We start from the raw sequence: 21,885 nt of genomic DNA on the forward strand, positions 1-21,885 counted from the left end.
TCCTTGTTTTCGGGTGGTAATTAGAAATGAACAGACCACTGGTTTGTTGTTGCATTATGCTGAAGCACTGCACGTCCATATATTATCTCCATAACTTCCCACTCACAACAGCACTAAATTAGTTAGCATTAGTTTGAATTCTTAATGGCTAAAGAGACAGCACAGTATGCAGTATTGTCTTTGTAAAAATACAGACTTTTTGTTACAAAAACACCATACCAAATAATATCAGCACATGGAACTTCCTACAGTATGGATAGCAAATTAATTTGAGAATTACACTCTGAAATGATGCAGCTTTTTAAGGCAATAGCAATGTAGATTAAGCAGCATTTTGACATTTTTATATATTTACCTTCCTGTTGCATACCAGAAACAGAAAGCTCTGGTTGGCAGACCATTTAATCAAAGGCATTTACAGAATTGTGTTGATACTTTGAGGGAGAATAATAAAGCTGATGTAGTTTTCACTGGGGTATTATACACACTAGAATATTGACTTTCTTCTCCATGCATACATTTATGGATTTTAGCAGAGTATAGAAACAATATTTTTTGGCCCTCCTGATAAATGAAATTCACTTTAATTCACAAAGTTTGCACACCCTTTAAGGCTTACTGGAAAAAGCTACGTAAGTGGTTATAAAGGTTTGTCTTTAATTCTGCCTACTATGAACAAAAGCACTTTACATGACTATTTGTGAATGTTCTCTCTCATTCACTGAACGCAGTCAAGTACAGATGCTTTATGATAGGTGCAATCTGTGGAAGAAATCCTGATCTCAGTTAACAGTATTAACTTGGGCTTCTAAATGTCTCTTTGTTTATGCTGGCTTAGCCAAGGAAAGGATTCTCATTTGTCAGTGCTGTATATATACAAATATACATCTCTCATTGATAAAATATTTTAGGTTTACTCTCTTGCATGGTTGAAGCCAGAAGAAAGAAATTTGAGTATTAAACCATGGAAAAAAGTTTATCTCTTTCCCCAAATAATTACATGTTAAACTTGCTTTCATTTCCTCATGCTACATCTACCATGCGTTTGCTATTTTTCCACGTTGTGTGTGAACTGATATTTGCATTCCTATTTTCACCATTTTTCATAAATTCACCTCTCTCTTTGCCACAAGGTAAAATCTTTGCAGACAGAAACACTCAGCACACTCCATTTTGGCAGATGGTCCTGCAGGTTGTTCAAAATCTGCAGCAGTGCTCCATATCCTGCTGGAACTGGAGTGCTTACTGGTTTATGTGATATATTCTCTTTTTGCCAAAGAAACATGAAGCAGGCTAACTTCTTGAGTTCTACTAAATTGACAAGATTACTGACAAATGTGAGTGGCAGACTCAGCATTTACAGTCGATAGATTATACATATTCAACAAGGCTAACTTTCTGTGCCATTACTATAGTCTGCCTATTCTTTTCAACGATGGCTTTAATTATGCTGTATATTTCTTAAAAGCAATGATCTTTTTAAAAGCAGGAAACCATTATGTGTTACAGAAATAGCATTACTGTTAGCTAATAGCCCCTAATGAACCTAACATGTGCTAATTATGTTTTCCTATTACTGATTAATTAATATTCCATATCAGTATTTCCACATAACCTCAAGAGGTAAACAATAAAAACTTTTGACTTCTCTGTAACTGATAATTGACATACAAGTTTGGAGTTTTCCTGTATTTGTTTTAAAAGCCTATAAAATCAATGAATGAGGCACATATTATATATGAGCAATTGGAAAGCCATACTAGGTTGTATTTATTTTTTTCTCTGCTATGGGAGTTGTTTAATGTGACATTTCAAAAGACTGAAAATTTACATTTTCAGTGTGGTTGAGCATAAGTGTTTTTTAAGAGGAAAAAGGATTCTGGGAAGAAGTAGCTGTCTTCTCAAAACTGAACAAGCTATAAACTTTCTGAAGTAGTACTTACTTTTATCAGAAAGTGATGAAAAATTTGAATTCTTGGAATGCCAGAAAAATAGTCTGTGATATTCAGTTCAATGCTGTCTCCCCAGTTTGTGTTTTGTTTTTAATGCAGGTGTATTTCTGCAGACAGAAAACCCATGGTAACACAGGCTGTGAAGAAAATTCATTGCCTGGTAAGGGGAATAAATGGAGCGTTTAGTTGGATTGCATTAGATTCTTAAATAATATGTGCCTTTCAAAGTCTCCTACATATTATGGAGCTATCATAGTTTAGATATTAAAGTTACCATCAAAAGTAATATCAAATACTTTACAATCATGACAGTATAGTTTATATTATATCAGAACAGAAGAGATTGTTTTCCAAAGTGAGGGAACCTTTCATCCTATCTTCTTCTTTCTTATTTGTCGTAAAGACTTTAATTCAATGTCATTTAAACCTGGCTTTCAATTTTACTCCTCTGGAGATCATCTACTCCAATACCTTGCTGAATGCAGGTTCAGCTACAGCAGGCTGCTCAGGGCCGTGTCCAGTCAGGCTTCTGGGCAACATCCTCCAGTATTCAGTCACCTTTAGTGTATGAGGGGTTTTTTTTCATCTCCAACTAGAACTTCCTGCATTTCAATTTGTGCCCAAATACATTTCTCATTTACTTTTCTTATGATGTTCTTCGAAAATCTCCTGTTGTGGTTTTGCCCCAGATGGCAACTGAGCTCCACGCAGCTGCTTGCTCACTACTTCCCCGTGGGATGGGAGAATCAGAAGAGTGCAAGTGAGAAAACTCGTGGGTTGAGATAAAGACAGTTTAACAGGGAAAGCAAAAGCTGCGCACACAAGCAGAGCAAAGCAAGGAATTCCTTCACCACTTCCCATGGGCAGGCAGGTGTTCAGCCATCTCCAGGACAGCAGGGATCCATCACGTGTAACGGTGACTTGGGAAGACAAACGCCATCACTCCGAACATCCCCCCCTTCCTTCTTTTCCCCAGCTTTATATGCAGAGCATGACATCATATGGTATGGGATACCCCTTTGGTCAGGTGGGGTCAGCTGTCCCGGCTGTGTCCCCTCCCAACTCCTTGTGCACCCCCAGCCCCCTCGCTGGTGGGGTGGTGTGAGAAGCAGCAAAGGCCTTGGCTCTGTGTAAGCACTGCTCAGCAGCAACGAAACCATCCCTGTGTTATCAATGCTGTTTTCAGCACAGATCCAAAACACAGCCCCATACCAGCTACTGTGAAGAAAATCAACTCTATCTATCTCAGCTGAAACCAGTACACTCTCTATGAAATACCTGTATGACATTGCAGTTACGGGGTTTTTTGAACATTTCTATCATAATGCTCAGCTCCTCTGTCTCATATCTCATAGCTTTCTTCTTTTTCCCCTTTTCCCTTTTAAATCTTGCATAAGTATTTAAGTGAATACCAGCACTTCCATTTTTGTGGTTTAAATGAGTAGTATAAAGAATCCTATTGCACACTAACTATGCAATTTTATAATTACCTGACACCATCTAGAATATCATCTCTTCAGGTACCTACTTACACAGGTTTGAAGACAAATTCATATATAGCGCACTGCTACAAAAATGGATGAGGCCGAACCAAGAATTAATATTTGCCTTGATTTCAACTGGGAAATAAACAGAAGCAAGTGAAGTAAGAGCAGAAATCTCATATTCATGCCAACGCAGCTTTATAAGAACATCTGAGAAGAATATGCATTATCCAAGCAACAGACCTTCAAATACAAAATTATTCATGAGCCATCGGTGTGTCTGGAAATACAGCTTTTATAGACACAACCCACCTGCAAAGCTGAAGAACTCCTCATATGCAGGATGCATAATACTGTTCGCACTGCAGCAAAAACCAGCTGAGTACCTAGGCTCCAGTAGGGAAGCCAATATTCTCTGGAGTTTGGTTCACTGGAAATGATGCAGATGGCTTTTCTCTTATTTTTTAAGGTTAAATACTAACAGGTATATTACATGAACAATCATAACATTTAGGTAAATACACATGGCCACCACAGCAGTTCTGGTTTTTTGCTCAGAGATTAAATTAAAGGTGAATGGTTTCCAACTGCATTCCATAATGGCTATTTTTTAACTTTAAATCTTTTAATTTCTACATTTTCATTTTCCACTCCTATAAAGAGAAAGGAAGATTTCTGTTTTAAGGCTCTGCCATGATGCAGCAGGCAGCAAATCTTGGCTCCCCAACTCCGTTGCCGAAGGCCCACACGCTGCTTGGTGTGGTCACCTGTTGGGACCTTGACTCTCAGGGTCTTTCGGTGTGTTTGCCTCTGTGCTGGGGTTGCTGACGGTATCACCGTGCACTGGCTCTGCCTGGGATGAGGTTATTCTTTGCAGTAAGTGGTGTGGTGCCGTGTTTTAGATTTGTGACCAAAACGATGCTGGTAACACGCCAGTATTTTGGCTATTCCCGAACAGTGTGTACACAGCAACAAGGTCTTCTCTGCTTCTCAATCACCCCCAGCAAGTAGGCTGGAGGTGCGCAAGAGCTTGGGAGGGGATACAACCAGGCAGGTGACCCGAACTAACCAAAGAGATATTCCATGCCATATGACATCCTGTTCAGCACTAATACGGAGAGGAGCGAGGTTTAGGTAAGGTTTGCTTATCTTTTGCTTGGGAACTGGCTCTCCACCAGTCTGCCCATGGGAGGTGGTGAGTGATTGCCATTGCATCACTCCTTTAGTTTTTTTCTTTTTTCTACCACTTTTCTGCCTATTAAAATATTTTAATCTCAACCGATGAGTTTTCTTGCTTTTACTCCTCCTTTCTTTTCCCCTGTCCCACTGGGGGTGGGCAGTGGCGGAGTAAGTGAGCGGCTGTGTGGTGCTTAGCTACCTCCCAGGGGTAACCCTCAGCACGCTGCGTGCCAGCTGTGGTTCTGCAACTGGGCAAGGCTGGCAAGATCTGCCCAAGAAGAGTCACTCAGCCCATTTCCCCTGCTCAGGAGGGATACCCAAAGAGCTCTTGTGTGGTAATACTACAGGCCAAAGCTGGTCAGTGATCTCAAAAAAAAAAACCAACCCAAAAACCTCAAAAGACTTGAATTATTTCTCAAAAAGAAAGATAATTATATCTCAACATCTAATCTCTTTAAGAAACCACCCACAGAGCTGGATGTCAAGATGAATTTGCCCAGGAAATTCCATATGAAATGGGAAGGGACCATCTTATTACTACAGTAAAGATGACATTAATATGCTGGTACCAGGATTGAAAGATGGAAAAATATTTTGGTAAAAATGTGCAATAGAAAATATTTATAAAAGCTACACTAGAAACACACAGTAAGATATCCTTTAACTTTGCATTCACTACTTCAATAAAGACATAATTTCCCCAAACAACAGAAATTCAAGCCCTGGGAAACAGAATAAGGCTTAACAAGAACCTCCAGTGAAGGAGAAGCTAAGGGTGACTAGTCCGAGGTGCGATTTCCCAGAACTTAAACATTACGGCCATACATTGAAAGACACAAATTCTGAGTCTCTCCTAATTGCACTGAAAACACGTGTGTCTCTTAAAGACACTGAGCAGCCGATTTGGAAAGGCAATCCCACGCTGAGTTGCAAGTCCACCTCCTCTCCTCTTATGTCGCACAGCCACCTCCGACATGGGTACTTCCACTGGTCTCGAGGAGATAGCCATGGAAGAGCACTGGCACTCATGGTGCTTTCTCAGAGCTGTGCAGATACTTGATTTTGGTAAGCAGAAGCCTACATAGCCGTGAGGCACGGTTCCTACTGGTTTAGGAGCTAGCTTTCTGTCATATGATTACTGAATCTTATGAAACGGATAGGTGTACTTAAAATAATAGTGTTTTTTAGCCAAATCATACCTCCTTTACTCTCAAGTAAGCAGCATCTCATTGTGTTAATGAGAGATATGCAATGAATGAGGTACTCTTTTCATAAAATGGCAAAATCAAGTATTTATGTTTGTATCCGGAAACTTACAATCTAGGTACAAATGAGACATGGCACATTTCTTCCCCTCTTCCAAAAATAATCTGTATTCAGTGTCACTCTCCACTGCCACCAGCAGACTCAGTGACAACCCAGGTATAGTATTTCCTTTATCCTTGCTAGGAATTCCAGCTACTGGAGAAGGACATTTCCAGTACAATGTTTACATCCATTTCAGGGAAAGTTATAATTTACTTGATTTTTGTGTGATTTAAAACTATTAAAATCCAATAATCTGTCTTCCCCTCTCCCATTCTTCTTGTGAGTAGACCAATACCATGCATGACCGCCACAGGACTGTCTGTGCAAGAGACAGTTCCTTGATTTCCGATTCTGTCACTCCTCTTCCTCTCCCTTACCATCACGGGGGGAAATAATGCCCAGCGACAGGTACATGCTCAAAATACAGACTGGAGGTCATAACGGGGAACCGCAAAAGTCCCATGGTCTTCAGAAGTACCAGAAAATCGTACTTTGTATGGATGCAAACCTGGTAACCAGGTTATACCACAAGACTAAGTAGCAAAGGGTAGGTGGGAATTTAAGCAATAGCCTTCTGGTTTTAGATACTGATTCATTAAGTCTTCCCTCTAGCAAAAGCTTAAAGGTAAGTCCATGTTTAAGTGTTTTCTTGAGCCGTTGCATTAACAGGTATTCAAAGCAGATGTAGTGTAGGAGTTGGTGATAAACCTAACTAAGACCAAGACGAATCTAAGCAAAGGCTGTTGATGGCTGAAGCAGGGAGATGTGATTCACCTCACCTGTAGTCAGGGTCAGCTTCTGCACCAGAAATCCTTTGATGGATTCGAAGAGCTGGCTCAAAACCTTTCACCTTAACACACCGTGTCACAGACCCTGTACAGACTACCAGAAAGAACCAGAAAGTTGAACCAGCACCAGCGAGGTGACAAGAGCAGGGTCTAGGGGATAGTGCAGCTACTAACCGGCTCTCCTGCCTATGGATTTGCAACATGGAGCCACGTCAGTGGAGGCTTGTTTGGGTGCCCTCACCGTTCCAAGCCGCGCTTCTTCACATCCACTATATGTTATATTAATGATGCTGTGTGGTTACTTACCATCATTTCCACCAGCTGGGTGATGTGATACTGTTTCTGTCACAGAAGACTTTGTCCTGCTGCAATGTGTTATGTCTGTGCTGAATATTAGGAATTGATTTTGTCTGATTAAATTTTTATAACAACAGCTATGACAAATCAGTTTCATATTACCCACTGCTCCAAGTTATCTCAGCTGCAGATCAGTAGATATGCACTAGTGGAATTACGAGAAGGAGTTGACCCACTTCTACACTACAGCAATAGTCATAACTAAGCGCATGTTCTCTGAAAGCATATTCCACTCCATTCTTTTCAAAAACGAGAACGTCAAAGTTTTGTCATATGGCGGCTCCTTCCTGGCCCACTAAACCGAAGCAAAAAACCCTCCAAAAAACCAAACCAAAAAACTCCCAAGAGAACCCTCATATTATGAAACTAGAACAGAAATGTAATGTTTTAGCCATGGTGCACAACAGGACAGGCAACAATACAATACTTTAATCTGTATTGTCTATATAAAACATTTATTTTTAAGCTCTATAATGGCATTATAGAAATACATAGAATATTTTATAGAGTGTATTTTAGTGTACTCACTGTGAAAATAACACATTTATTAAGACAGGTATTCTTATGTCCAAATGTTTTAAATATATGCACTTCTTTGCCTTGCAGTATTATGTTACTTTGAAAAACAAAATATCAATAATTTATTCTTTGCTCCTCACCAGAATCTTCTCCTTCAGATTTCCCTGGGTCATCTAGGGTGCTCACTGCTGTGAGATATTTTATAAAAACCACAAAAAGTACTTAGATTTGTAGATTTCCTATATTTGTTTGCATTCATGTCTAGTGCACATAGCTTGCCGTTCAATTCTCCAAGTGCCTTCTTCGTAAGTACAGTGACATATAGTGCATTCATCAGTTTTCACCTCCCGGCCTGCTGGAATGACAATTGTTTCTGCAAAGCAGTTTGGGCCTAAGAAAAAAAAAGAAAGAGTTGATTATTATTACCCATAGCACACTGTAATCCAGCACAGCTCAGTTTTAGTCTCGAGGATGGGAACCCTCGTACAAAGTGAGTAACGCTGGGCACATTAAACAAGCGTGAACATCGCGCACAAGGCATAAAAGCAGCAAGGAGAGCAAGGACCCTGCCCTCCGATGTGGCTGTTTTCAGGATGTTTTCGGTATGGGCTGTCCTGGCCTCCACAATGAATCCTTCCTGCGAAACATGCAACTGTGACAGAGACCTGGGCACAAACTGACGACGCAGATGAATACAGATTTAAGCTAGAGGAAAATCTGGCTATTGATAATTCAACAGTGCAACTCTAAGCTACTACAGAGCTGATTATAAATGTCATTACTTTTTCTTCATTGGAAACATACATTGTATTTTGTGCAGTAATCAAAGTACCAGATTAGTTTATTTTCCATTTCATGCGAAAATAGTCCTTTTCCAGTAGAATGGAATAGCTCCAGCCTCTTCTGAATGAAGACATTTTTTGTGTATAAAATGAAATATTCCATCTTATGTAAGTCAGCAAGTCTACAAACACACCTTTTCATAGCACACCGAAACAGCTTCATTTCCAAGGACGAGGCAGGAGAACGACCCACCAGCACAATGTTCACAAGACAAATCTGGTTCTTTCAAAAGGTGACATCCTCGCACCTCTGTGCCGCAGAAGGCTGCGAGTGCCTACAGTTCTGTTGAAAAACAAGTCTATTTCTGCCTTGAAAATCCACATGTGCTTGTAAAGTGGCATTAAACCCTACCGGTCATCTCCTGCCTGTACACTGTCATGTCCCCAGAGGAACCTGTCCCTCCCACTCACTCAGCACGCACAAGAGCAGCTCAGGCAGAGCCTGCCCACTCAACAGCTCTTTGGTACCACCATCCAGCAGGGCAGGATGTGCGGTAGGGGCCGGCATATATTGATCTGATACAGCTGAAACTCTTGAAAGAATATGGTGCAAAATGCCTATCAACTGCCAACCTGTTTGCCACGCAAGTAAATAAATCACAGATGAGGTTCGGTCTTCCATTGCCAGGGGTCTACTGTAAGACCCAAAGCAAACAGTACAGCTTCTTCTTGTAAGGCGATGTATTTTTTTTTTTAAGTGCTTCCTGTGAAAACCGAAGGTAGGTGCACGCTGTACATTTTAAAACACGCACCAAATAGTTCACCAAATCAGTTTTAATAGTTATCTCTTTGGATCAGGTTATGTGTTTGTGTACTGACGCTGCAGCCTGAGAATTAGTTGCCAAATTGACAACAACGAAGGCCTTTCCTCAGTGAAGAGGAAAGAAGAGACCTGCAAGACTTAAAGAAATTTGCTTCCCCAAATTCTACCCATTAATCCACTGACTATTTAAGCCAGTATTTTGTTTTAGGACTGACTGCTGATAAAGACCTCTAACATGTGGTTTCTTCCCTAGTTTTGGGTGGCTTCTGGCCCATTCAAGGCTTTTCATGCAGAGTGGATAGCAAAATACAGCATATCTCATGTAAAATTACCTGCTTTACTAACTTAATGTTACTGTGGTACGTTTGTGTTCGCAGCCCCCTCAGTCTGTCCGTGCAAAGTACCACTGGGTTGGACACCGCAGGAAGGAGGACTTTGGGGTGGAAGACATGCTCCTGGGTCCCACCGCACACTGGGAGATGCCCCAGCTTTCGACTGAGATAAACCAGCGCTACTGACTATGCTGTTCTCGGTGGAACTTTAAAAGATTTCGACTCTAATCTACACAAATCAGTTTCAGTTAAATACAGATTCGTCTTGCACCTAATCAACTTTCATCCCAAGAAGGGTTCACCTGCACATTAGGTAAAGATACCCGAGTGTTTTGCAGGCTGGCCTGTAATAGCCCCATGATTTACAAAGTTGTATGATATAAACAGTTAAAATACTAAAAGCGGAGTCTACTTTCCATAGAGAATTTGTATGAATTCTACAAGGCCGCTTGAAATTTAAACACCGTGTAAAAAGCACAAGAGAAACAAGAGTGATGTCAGTCCCCTGTGCAGGATTTATTTCATTCTGGGAAAGTAAATGTTACAGGCCATACTTCGTTATAAAAACCAACCAGGGAATGAAGTAAAAACAGTGCAACACACGTAATATAATTCACTAGGATTCAGAATGTAAATGCCTCCATTCACAATTAGCAGCACCTTAATGCCATGAGTGACGAGTCCTTCTTACATCAGAAAGTTATGAAATGTAAAGATACAACAAGTTAGCCTGAAACTGTTAAACTATTTAATATGGGGGAAAGTCATTGCTTTGGTAAATCTACAGAAGAGCAATAAACATCTACTTGAGAAAGGGACCCTACAAAAACAAATGACAGCAACAAAGTATGTTATTGAGCAAGCTAGATTGTTTTTTAGTATCATGCAACTTTTCTATAGAAAATTGCCTATTCTCTGGTTCTGCATTTGCACCCATCATTACTGTAACTGCAAATCCTATATAGTACTCAGACTGGCAATAGTCAACTGGCGTCCTTGCCTCATCTTTTTCTTTGCAATATCGCGTGCACACAATATTGTGGTTAATGTTACAGAAAAGGTCATCAATGAAAAAGCTGAACTGATTATATTACTGCAACACCATGCACATAAATGTCAGTACAATATAGTGTCCAAATAGGGGAAAATAATTCTACAGCTCTCCTTTTATCATTTCTCCAAATCCTCAGACATTCTAGCGAGAAAAACCTGAGCTTCACCCAAACCTCATTCAATTTTGAAGCTGCATGAGCTAGGTCTGGCTCTTGGTGTCCTGCGGCTCCCTCCCCACCAAGCAGGTGATGCTCATCCCTTTCCTTTTCCTCTGAGGAGCAGTCACAGAAACCAGACATACACCTGAGTCCCCAGCAGCCCTTCCCCGGCCCCTGCCAGTCGGATGGACGGAGCTGATGAACCAGCTAACGATCAGATTCTCCATCTGCCTAAAAGGACAGTGGGGAAACTGAGGAATCGAAGATTTTAAGCAGACAGTGGGGCAAGGAGGCACAGTGGGCACCCAAAGGTTGGTGTTAGACTCAAGAGTGCCATTTTCTCGCTCTCCCTTAGCGGAGGGAGGCAGAAGCGCGCGTCTCCTCCACATTCAGAGTGGATATGCTGCCCTGAAGGCATGGCATTTGCTGAAACTACTGCTTTACTTAAAACTGGACAGTTTATATTGATTTAGCAAGATTTGCACCTTCCCATCACAAAGGGCGAGACGTTTTGTGAGTTTTAAAAAAAAAGTTTGCAAAATTACCTGGCTTAGCACATGAAAAGCATTTCCAAGTAAACGGGGGCTGTTCCAACTCCAAAGCGGCAGTGGGCTTTCTGAGGAGATGTTGCTATTGCAGGAGCAGTGAATCTCTTCTCCTCGGTCTACAAAGCAGGCTGCCTGCTTTCTGAGCTCTTGCTTGGGAGTACCACTACTCTGCCTGACTTTCGCACCTCATACTCGCTCAGTGCAGAAGTGGCTTGTTTGAGCTTGTTTGAACTATAGCATAAACCTCCTGGGCCCCATCCCCAACTGTATACACTTATACAGCCCTAAGGAAGTCAGCGGTGCTGCGCATCTTCACAGTAGATGAAGATCTTGCCATATCACTCTTAAATCTGGCAGAAAATTCAATATGACATATTGTACCAATTCCGAGCGCAGCTTGAAATCTACCACGACATCATTTGTTTTCCTAAAGTATATGCTGGCACTGTCAGACTCCGTTTGAGCCATACCATGCTGGTATCAGCAGAGATTTCTTTCCTAGGGCTAAGGCACAGTTGCTGCCATCTCAGCGATGTCTTGAAGCAGCAAGTTCCGTGCAAATCCTCAGTTCTCACACTGAGCACCAGATTGGCATGCGGCTTGCGGCCTCCCTGTGCCTGAAATGGTAAATCCTAGCTTCCGAAAGCAATGTTTATACTGGGATCTAAACAACTGGGAAGGCATATTAAGTGGTTAATTCATTGAGAGTTTATAACAGACATCTCACATCTTAAATGCTTAAAAACTAAAAAAGTTTGAAAATATTTTTGGGGTAAATGCTGCTATTGCAATTTTTTTCAAAGTCCTTACGCTGGTCCTGTGAAAAGCTTCCGATGACTTATATGTTATGCTTTGGTGTTGACAAGTGCAACAATCTAATTAAAATGCAAATTTTGTTATCTCAGAAGAAACCAGCCGATACCAATTATCAGCAGAGAATGCCCAAGCCACTCACCTACGGAAGCAATAGCACCTGTAACCTTGACAACCTCGCAAGAGGCTCTCTGAAGCTTCTCCTCCTCCTCCTCTCCTTCCACAAAACCACAGCTGTACGCTACAGAGCTGTGCCTATTTCCTCTGCAGCCCGCCCCTGTTTTTGCATGGGCACGTGCTTCCATCAGTTAAAATATCTAAGATACAGCAATTTGGTAAATCGTGTTTTAATCAACTGCTTTCATCATCTGTTAAACCAAATTCTGGACAAAGAAATCTGTTCAACTGCAAGTTAATGTGTTTGCCTGGAGAATAAGTCACGGCAAATTTTTGCCAATTAGAACGACAGCGACAACCTCTGTAATATAACACTTTGACGTAAGACTGCTTTGGGCTCTGGTTTATACTAAACTCCCTAACAGCTGCCCTTTTAATAGCTCCTTGCAGCAGTCAAACAGGTGACTTGCGAGATACCTGGCAGCAGACCTATCTACCCTGACAGTTCTATGGCATTCATCACTGTGGTATTAGAGCACATTGTAAATGATGTAACCTCAACGTTTAGCTTAGTCCCAGGTTTTCTTTTTAATTTACTTTTTTTTTTTTTTTTCAAATTTCATGGAGAGATTTCCAGTGGTGACAACATGAAAAGACAGATTCTACACTTTGTCCTCGAAGTCTTGAGAACCATGACATTATACAAGAAATAGCCGTGCTGGGCGAGATCAGAGATCCACCTGCACCTGCAGCAGCCAAAAGGAGATGCATGGGGACGTATGTGGGGACAGAGCAAGCCCACACACACAGCTTCCAGCATCTTCTGAATCACAGACTTTGTAAATGGCTCCTGTGTGCTGAGTTAATGGAGTCAATGGATGGAGTTAATGTATTTCTTTATGATTAACCTCTCCAACATCCTTCTGAACCCATATAAACAGCGCTTGGTGGCAAGGAGGTCTACAGCTCTTGCGCACAGGGTAGAAGAGTTTTCTGTTGTTGTCTGATGGTTTCCATCCGCTACCTAAACTTGGTATCGCCAAATCCTCATGGTGGGAGACGCAGTAACAACCACTCCCCCTTTGCCATGTCACTCATGAGCTTATAGACCTGTGTGGTGTTTTCCTTCCTCCCATCACCTCATCTGCAGCCCGAGGAGGCCAGTTCTGCATCCCCACCATCCCTGCTGACCTCCCCAGACCTCTCCCCATTCTGCTACCTCCTGTTTGGTCTGTGAGGACCAGACCTGTGCACCGCCTGCAAGTTGTAGAAACACCATGAACTTGTACAGTTGCACACTGATATTCCCTGTTTTGTTTCCCACTTCCCTCCTACTTCCTGACATTTGCCCTTCTGTTGTGACCACTGATGAAAAAGTTGAGCTGACATTTTCATGACACTACAAATTTTATACCAGATAGAAATCTTATAGAAACAAACATTTCATTACACTCAAGTCAAATCTGCTGACGCCTTTCTGCATTACAGAAAAGTTTCACTTTCCAGCAATGCTACTTGACAGTCTCCCACGTACAGCAAGAGTGTTCCTGTTGTTCAGTAATTTCAGGAACGTGCCAGCAAAAGTGAACCCTTCCCTTCCACCTTTCAGTTCTTTATTCTTTCTGATGTTTTGAGACTTCCTCCAGGATCTATTGCAGATGCCAGAGAGACTAATGAAACACCGAGCTGGAAGAAGAGATGCAGACAAGCTCCCTGCCTGCATTTCAAGCTGTCTGCCACTGCGGATGACCTGGGATGCCACAGCACAAAACCAAGGACTCTTCCGCGCCCCAGCTGGAAGTTACGCCGAGGAGCTAGGACAGCCAAGGACCAAACCACAGACAACGAGTGGCTGTGCCTATCTCCCAGCGCTCCGGGACACAAAGTCCCTTACGCACCTGCTGAGATACTTGAGATGGGTTTCGGAACGTGCTAATGCAGCATGGTGAGACAAAATAAGGCTGCTCTGCCACGTAGCACCGCAGCAGCAAGATTTTTGAGATGCAGGCATTACCTCCCTCATCCCTCTCAAATCTAATCACTTCCTCCAGAGATGGTATCGGTACCTACTTTGTGCCCTTCCAATCTCTAATCTCTTCTAAAGAGTCTGTATCTCCCTGACTTGATTTTGTTTCTCTCTCATGCGGATATATATATAATATGTCTATCTCCCATGAAACCTCAGCTCGGAAGATAAAGCACAAAAAGCAGCTGGCAAAAGTAGTCTGTGACTAGGATTACAGCAGACTCTCATTCTCTCAGAAAAATAAGTTCATCACCCCTGCTGGTGTCACAATTCTGACTGCTCCCAATCCAGAGCAACCTTTTACTCGCCTCACTACCTTTGGACGCTACTGAACCAAGTCCAAAAGAGAGTTTTCAATTACAGAAGAAGGATTCAGGTAGACTAAATTTTAAGAGCAATTTGGGACCCTGAAGAACCATATACTATTTCTGCACTTTATTAATGCCTTAAGATACTGGCAGCCAGAGAACCATGGCAAATATCCTAACAGACTTCCAGCAAATGTGTATATATATGACAGGGAGAAGAAAAATAAGGTATTCATCCATTTTGCGATTTTACCTAGTGTGTTGGGTTTGCGTGGCAAGGTTTTGGTAGCGGGGGGGCTACAGGGGTGGCTTCTGTCAGAAGCTGCTAGAAGCTCCCCCTGTGTCTGATAGAGCCAATGATGCCAGCCGGCTCCAAGACGGGCCTGCCGCTGGCCAAGGCCAAGCCAATCAGCGCCTCTGTGATAACATATTTAAGAAGAAGAAAAACACTTAGAGAGAGAGAGCTTTTGCAGCCGGAGAGAGGAGTGAGAAGATGTAAGAAACTCTGCAGACACCAAGGTCAGTGAGGAAGGAGGGGGAGGAGGCGCTCCAGGCGCCGGAGCAGAGATCCCCCTGCAGCCCGTGGTGAAGACCATGGTGAGGCAGGCTGTCCCCCTGCAGCCCATGGAGGAAGGATGAGGGGGTGTAGAGATTCCACCTGCAGCCCGTGGAGGACCCCACGCCGGAGCAGGTGGAGGCACCTGAAGGAGGCTGCGGCCCGTGGGAAGCCCACGCTGGAGCAAGTTCCTGGCCGGACCGGTGGACCCGTGAAGAGGGGAGCCCACGCCAGGGCAGGTTTGCTGGCAGGACTTGTGACCCTGTGGGGGACCCCACGCTGGAGCAGTTTGCTCCTGAAGGTCTGCACCCCGTGAGAGGGACTCCATGCTGGAGCAGGGGAACGATGAGAGGAGTCCTCCCCCTGAGGATGAAGAGGCGGCAGAAACACCGTGAGATGAACTGACCGTAACCCCCACTCCCCATCCTCCTGTGCCGCTGAGGGGGGGAAGGTTGAAGCCGGGAGTGAAGTTGAGCCCGGGAAGATGGGAGGGGTGGGGGGAGGTGTTTTAAGAGTTGATTTCATTTTCTCATTCCTCTACTCTGTTTTGCCTAGTAATAAATTAGATGAATTCTCTCTCTAAGTTCAGTCTGTTTTGCTCGTGACAACAATTAGTGAGTGATCTCTCCCTGTCCTTATCTCGACCTGCAAGCATTTCGTTATGCCTTTTCTCCCCTGTTTAGTGAATAAGGGGAGTGAGAGAGCGGCTCTGGTGGGCACCTGGCCTCCAGCCAGGCTCAACCCACCACACCTAGCTGCTCCGGGAAGCAACAAAAAAGCGGTGTGTGCAATGTGCTACCTTTCATGAAAGCAGCGTTTTGTTCATGCTAGATAGAGCCTTGGTGCTTCTAAGAATAATAAAACCCCTCCCTCTGTTATAGGGTCATGTTTTGTTAGATGCACAGGGAACCGACAGATTGGAAGAAAATCTGCCAAGGGAAAAACAATTAAAAATACCATTTTGCCACCTAATTTAGAAGGATGGGTATAGCGTCATCTGTTGTGAGTGGACAGACAGAAGAAAGCTCAATGAAGTCCTGTAACTAAATGGGGTGACTATGTCCTCAGCGGCACTGTTGTGACAAAGTGAGTATCAAAGCTCTGGCGCTTGTTGTGCCTAAGCGTACCTGCATGTGTGCGCATCTGTGTGTGCACGTGCTTTAATGCGGAAGATAAAACAAGCTATAATCTTACTTACAGTTGGGTTTTAATATTCTGCCTATGAGACTCACAAGCCCTGTTTCTGATTAAATTCTGTTGTTTTATTTTTTCATTTATCATGTGTGACAGCACTATTAACATTTTGTTCCAGCCTCAGTCCTAGAAATTGGAGGAGCGTACAAAAACCCCACAGAACACAAAACAAAGCCACCACGGCCACTGGACCGATCCTTTCCGCCACTGCTTCTTCACACCTCTGATTCCCCATCACCTTGCACTTTGTGGTGGCGTTAGCACTCCTGGAATGACAACGCCAAATGCTACCGAAGCCAGGGCTGCACAGTTACTTTTGCACAGATAAAAATTGCTTTCAGGAAGGGAACAGTCCATAATCCTGCCACCACCACTGTCCCCTTGGGTTTTCATGTGTATTCAGAGAGCAGAATTTCAGATATCTGCTTTTTGCGTGCCAAACAAAACGAAGCAAAGGAACATCGAACACTACACAATCCAATACTGCATGAGCCAAACAGACAGCCTTGGAGCATAAAAGGGCCCAATTAAATAGGAGGCTTGAGTGCCATAAAAATAAATTACATCAAACAACTTCCTTTATCAGAGAAAATATAGCAAGACTTGAATACACTACTTAAAATGATTTTCAAAAGTCCTACAACTTGTAAAGGGATATTGTGTTCCACCCAGAAATGGCGCCGATTAGACATGAGCTGAACATTGTGTGTATCTTACAGAAAATTATATAAATACTTAGAAGCCAGCAAGCCGTGCATCAATTTTGCGCTCAGCTTTCTTGCAGCTCAGTCACCACCCAGACGATTAGGAAATTAGAGACACCAGGTTTGAACCCATCGGGAAAACTCACGTCAAGATGCCTCAGACAACAAACGCCCTCGGGGGCCGGTGCTGCTCACCTGCAGCCCAGCTCACCGCCGGCCGTGCCAGCCGGCACCAGGTTCTCACTGATGTGACGCTCGCAGAAAGCACCGGCCAGGCCAGACGGTGAACCAGCCTGGGCTAAAGCTGACCCGGAGGACAGGAGGGTGGTTTCGGTCCGGGACATGCCCTGCAGCGCAGCACCCTGCAGAGATGGTTGCGACGGAGCGGAGCCTGGCAGCTGCGTGGAAGCGGGGGTATGCAGCGAAAGCACCAGCTGCTTTCTTGGAAACTATTTCTGAAGCCCAGAGAGGGCGGTCACGTCTAAGAAAACAAACTAATAAATAGCTAAATTTCCCCTTGGTTACAGGAGCTGCAGAGGCATTGCCAGGCACCGCGGGGACAGACGGACTGACAAAGGTGGCGGGACGTTGTCTGGGCTGCAGCGGGGTGAGCTGCTGCCTGCCCCAGCGTTCGTAGCATGGGGGCTTAAAAGCTCTGCCGCTGAGGTAAACCGGGCTAATCCTTCCCTTTCTTAAGCTGTTTATTAATCCCAGTGACCCTGCTGGGATCGGTGGGGTTACTGGGGGCCTGGTGAAAGACCTGCTTAGCGCTAAGTTGTCTTCTTCGCACCGGGAAACACCAGCTTACTCTTCAGGCTTAGTGAGCCACATGAAAGGCCTTTGTTGAAAGATCCTCAACAAGTTATCCTAAAAACTATTATGTGACTTTAAACAGACTGCACTTCCAAAAGCATGCGCTACGGGCCGGTAATTTAATGCCTCAGAGACCTGCTGCGGGTCTAACTAAAAGCACATTTTAATTAGCCAACACACCGCAGCACTGGTGGACTGTAGTGTCTATCAGGCAGGTTAGTTACGTCGCTGAGAAGTGCACAGTAACTCAGGCAGTAATGCACAGGATTGTATGTGGCCTGAAACACACGCTAAATGCAGGATGCTAATGAAGAAAGAGATTTTGAGAATTATTATGGAAAAATCCCTAAAGACTTCAACTAAATTGAAAGCTGAAGTGGTACTGAAGTACAGTGTAATGCTGCTTTGGCAATGAAGTGGAATCTAAATCAGTATATTTTTCCAGTCACTATAAAACACTGAGTAGCGAGAATACGGTACACAAGGATGGCCAGTGGCTACTTACTGCTACAAGGAATTACTCAATCAAACCAACAAAACATTATCAGTCAAGCATCAGCTGTTTTTTCACCCTTTAGAATAAATACACCGAATACAGTTAAATTAGCAGTTACCTTTCTTACCAAGAATGATTTATATCGAAATACTGAATGTAGGGTCATTCAATCCCAGAAAGACTGTCACAGCAGACAGTGACAACTCTCCCAATTAAATAGTCCCCTTGCAAAATTAGGTGTTTTATAAGGGCTGGGTTTGGCTTTTTTGTTGTTATTTTGGGTTTTGTCATCGTAACTGATGCTTTGGGTTTTTTGGTTTCAGTTATGGCCTTAGGGGCTTGCCTACACAGACAGATTTCCAGCCCCTCGTCCAAATTCACTGGAGTTGGTTTGCTCTGGTTGCAGTTGTACAGACGTAGCTAACGTGTTTCCCTCTGGGTAATCTGCTGCTCAGGTGATACACACTAACCTAGAAAAAGGCATTTCCACTGAAGGAGCAGCAGTTTGGGATCTCAGACACCCATGTAACCCTCTCATACACACAAGTGGTGAGCAACGTTGTCGGTCGCAGAAAAAAGGAACAGAAGTTGAGATGCTTAAAGGGAATAAAGTTTGTGCAGTAACAGAAATAAGTGGTCCGTCACATCCGAACTGCTCAGCATCATACCCAGAGACTTTGGTCCTGTGGCGGTTTCCCGGCTGCATCTGCGACGTTGTGCTCATTTCATCCATTTCCTTTGAGTTACATGACAAAAGGTAAGAACCCAGCTGACACCCAGCCCAGCACAACTGCTATTTAAAATATAAAAAACCAGTTCCACAAAGGACTTTCTTTAATATATACTGAAGACTGACTACCTTTTCTCCCTCTTCTTTCTTATTTAGAATGTTTCTAAAAATTTGCGTCCTAAAAATAGATAAATAGTCCCTTTTATTACAGGGAGAGAAGCGTCAGGGATCTATGCTGAAAAATGAATTGTCGGCATGTCATATATCACTTTAAAATATAACGAATTCTATCAACATCCTTTGCCATGCATTGTTAGCTTCGCTGACTGAAAAAAAAAGCTGTACTTCTAAAAAACAGATGTAGTGTATGGGAATGACAACGGAAACTGAGGAACCTGTTTACTCACCAGTTCTAATTAATTATTACTATCATTAGGTGTGAAAATTTACAAAATATACAGCTGTAATTGCTGGTTGTTTTAACATGACACTAATATTATGTGAATATACCTGTAAAGAAGCGAGATGTTAAGTTTTCCTAAGAAAAAATTCTTTATCAACTTTAAGATGCTTCTAAGTTACTCTGCAACTGAGAAAAAAATCATATCATCTTTATGAGCAAAAGAGAGGTTATGCTTTGCCCTCCATGCTGCTAAATCAATAATTCTACCTTTTCTTCCCCTTTAATGATTTTTCCTTGGTGGTTATGAAGCACAGCACTGAGATAGCTTGCTTTGAAAACACTGCATTTTGTACACGTTCAGGAAGCTGAAGAGAAAATATCAGAAGAAATGCTGCTGTGAGAGCACACCCTTCCTGCCCCTGGTACCCTAAGCAGCTCTGCACCCGTGGCTGGCCAGGATGCGACCCGGGGAATGTCTGGCGTCGGTCCCTACTCCAGCACAGTCCTCCGGGACAGTCGCAGCCCTGGGAATAAGTCACTCAGCACCCAACTTTGCCACCTAAAACCGAGGGATCCGATCCAAGCCAGGCGTCTGCGGCCCCTGTGTACGGAGGGAAAGGAAGAGGCAGCTCCAGGGGCAAAGTCGTCGCACCTCCTTCAGACAGGTGCTGCCACAGGGTTCGCGAGCCTGGCCTGCAGGGTGGCCCCTTCACCAGCACGCAGATGCCCTCCTTGCGTTCCAGCCCAATTTCTGACGTAGGTTCGTACCACTTCTTTACCTTATTGAGGCACACAATAAAGACTGAGACGCTAAAATAGTATAGCAAATTGGACGATAGAAATACTCAGGACAGGAAGGGGTGCACCAAATAATAATTATTCTGTTGATCAGAAACTGTCGACAAGTCAGAGCTGCAAATTTAAGACCCCCTTCCTGAGAAGACCTCACGTTCTCAACTTAGGACCATGTCTAAAGACTGCTGTTTAGAAATGCAAACAGGTACTAAGCAAATCTGAATATATGAAGTTGCAACATGGAAATCTATCACTATCAGAAGTTAATTCCCTCTCATTTCTGTTTGCATCGCCCTTACACAACTCATGAATCAACAACCAGCTAACAGAGATGCTTTGGAGTAGGAAGAGTAGGAAACCAGTAGAAGGAACGGTGATCCATTACAAAGGCAAAACGGTAGGGTGCCACTGGTGTTGGAAGAAACCAAACTAGTGACACTGCAAGCAGGAAGGAAAAAGGCACGAAAGCAGGCAGGGTGACTGGCAAAATGATTTTAAGGCATCATCTCTTTGTGGAGATGGAAAGACAGGTGATTTGAAGTGAGAGACATGAATTACAAAAGATACGGGAACCGGTTTTGTTAAATGCAAAGATTGTGTCTGAGTTCCGCAAATCCTTTCATGTCAGAGAAGTGCAGCAGCACAGAAATTGTGTGTCACTCACAGGGGCAGACATAAAAGGATATGCGCTACCCAAAAGAAATCTTCCACATAATACTGCTCAACTTCCTAATTTCTGGTGTCTGAATTCAGCACTTATTTTCCCACGTGCTGCAAAGCTAAGACCACCATTTAATATTGCAATGCTCTTCTCCTGTCATGGCATTAGCGCACACTCTTTCCATTACACAGGCACGTGAAATTGGAAAGAGCACAGCGAAGGAGCCAACCCCCCTAGAGCAGCCAGATTGGTATGTACATTAATGTACTTCAGCTGGGTCAGGGTCTAGTGAAGGAAACGTAAGGTGATGATGAATGTTTCCTTCGACACTGTCACTGCACCTTTTAAGAGATATCAATGGATCTGTTTTGCGTATTTATCCGTGAACTGTAACATCAGAGGGCAGGCTGCTTTGGCTAGGAAGAGGCAAAAGTTTGTCCCGGTTAGACAGCAGGATACAGACACACCTTCAAAATAAATCGGGGCTCATTTAGAGCCCGCTGGTTTTAGTCAGTGCAAGCTCACAATCTAAGCAGCTGAAATTCATATAATGGAGTTGCAATGACATCTGCTCCTCTAAGATGGAAGAGACGAGATATTCTCAGTCAGCAGCTGAACTACGTAAATGTCCTACCACTAAGCCAAAAGCACGCGAGGATGCAGGCGCTGCCAACATTACTGAAGCTACGGCGCACAGGAGTAGCCATCAAGCTCCAGCAAAGATGCTCTGGGAAAAGTAAGAAATCATATCAGGCCTTTTATTGAAGTAACAGTCCAGAAAACTCTGTCCTGGCAAAAAACTAAATTGGCTTCCAGGGAATGGCCCCCAAGATGGCCAAGCTGGTGTTGGAAGACTGAGCTGCTTCCTAGATCTCATTTCTCTTATTTTTCCCAACACGTCAGACCTCTGGAGCAGTTACTGAGGCGTGAAGGCTAGTCTTTGTATTTACAATAATAGAATTATTGTAAACCTATTCTTAAGTATT

At 43.3% G+C, this 21,885-nt stretch overlaps 1 protein-coding gene across 2 annotated transcripts in view; it reads right to left on the minus strand.

Annotated features, from left to right (window-relative positions):
• Positions 1–7,495: 7,495 nt before the first annotated feature.
• VWC2 (von Willebrand factor C domain containing 2) overlaps positions 7,496–21,885 on the minus strand; it is a 62,140-nt gene continuing 47,750 nt past the window's right edge. For both annotated transcript variants that reach the window (XM_054816474.1, XM_054816475.1), the window contains exon 4: positions 7,496–7,978. In XM_054816474.1, the coding sequence (XP_054672449.1) occupies positions 7,827–7,978 (152 nt within the window). In that variant the 3' untranslated portion in view covers positions 7,496–7,826. The remainder of the gene's footprint in view (positions 7,979–21,885) is intronic.

The sequence above is a fragment of the Grus americana genome, chromosome 2 (assembly GCF_028858705.1).
Source record: "Grus americana isolate bGruAme1 chromosome 2, bGruAme1.mat, whole genome shotgun sequence".
NCBI lineage: Eukaryota > Metazoa > Chordata > Aves > Gruiformes > Gruidae > Grus > Grus americana.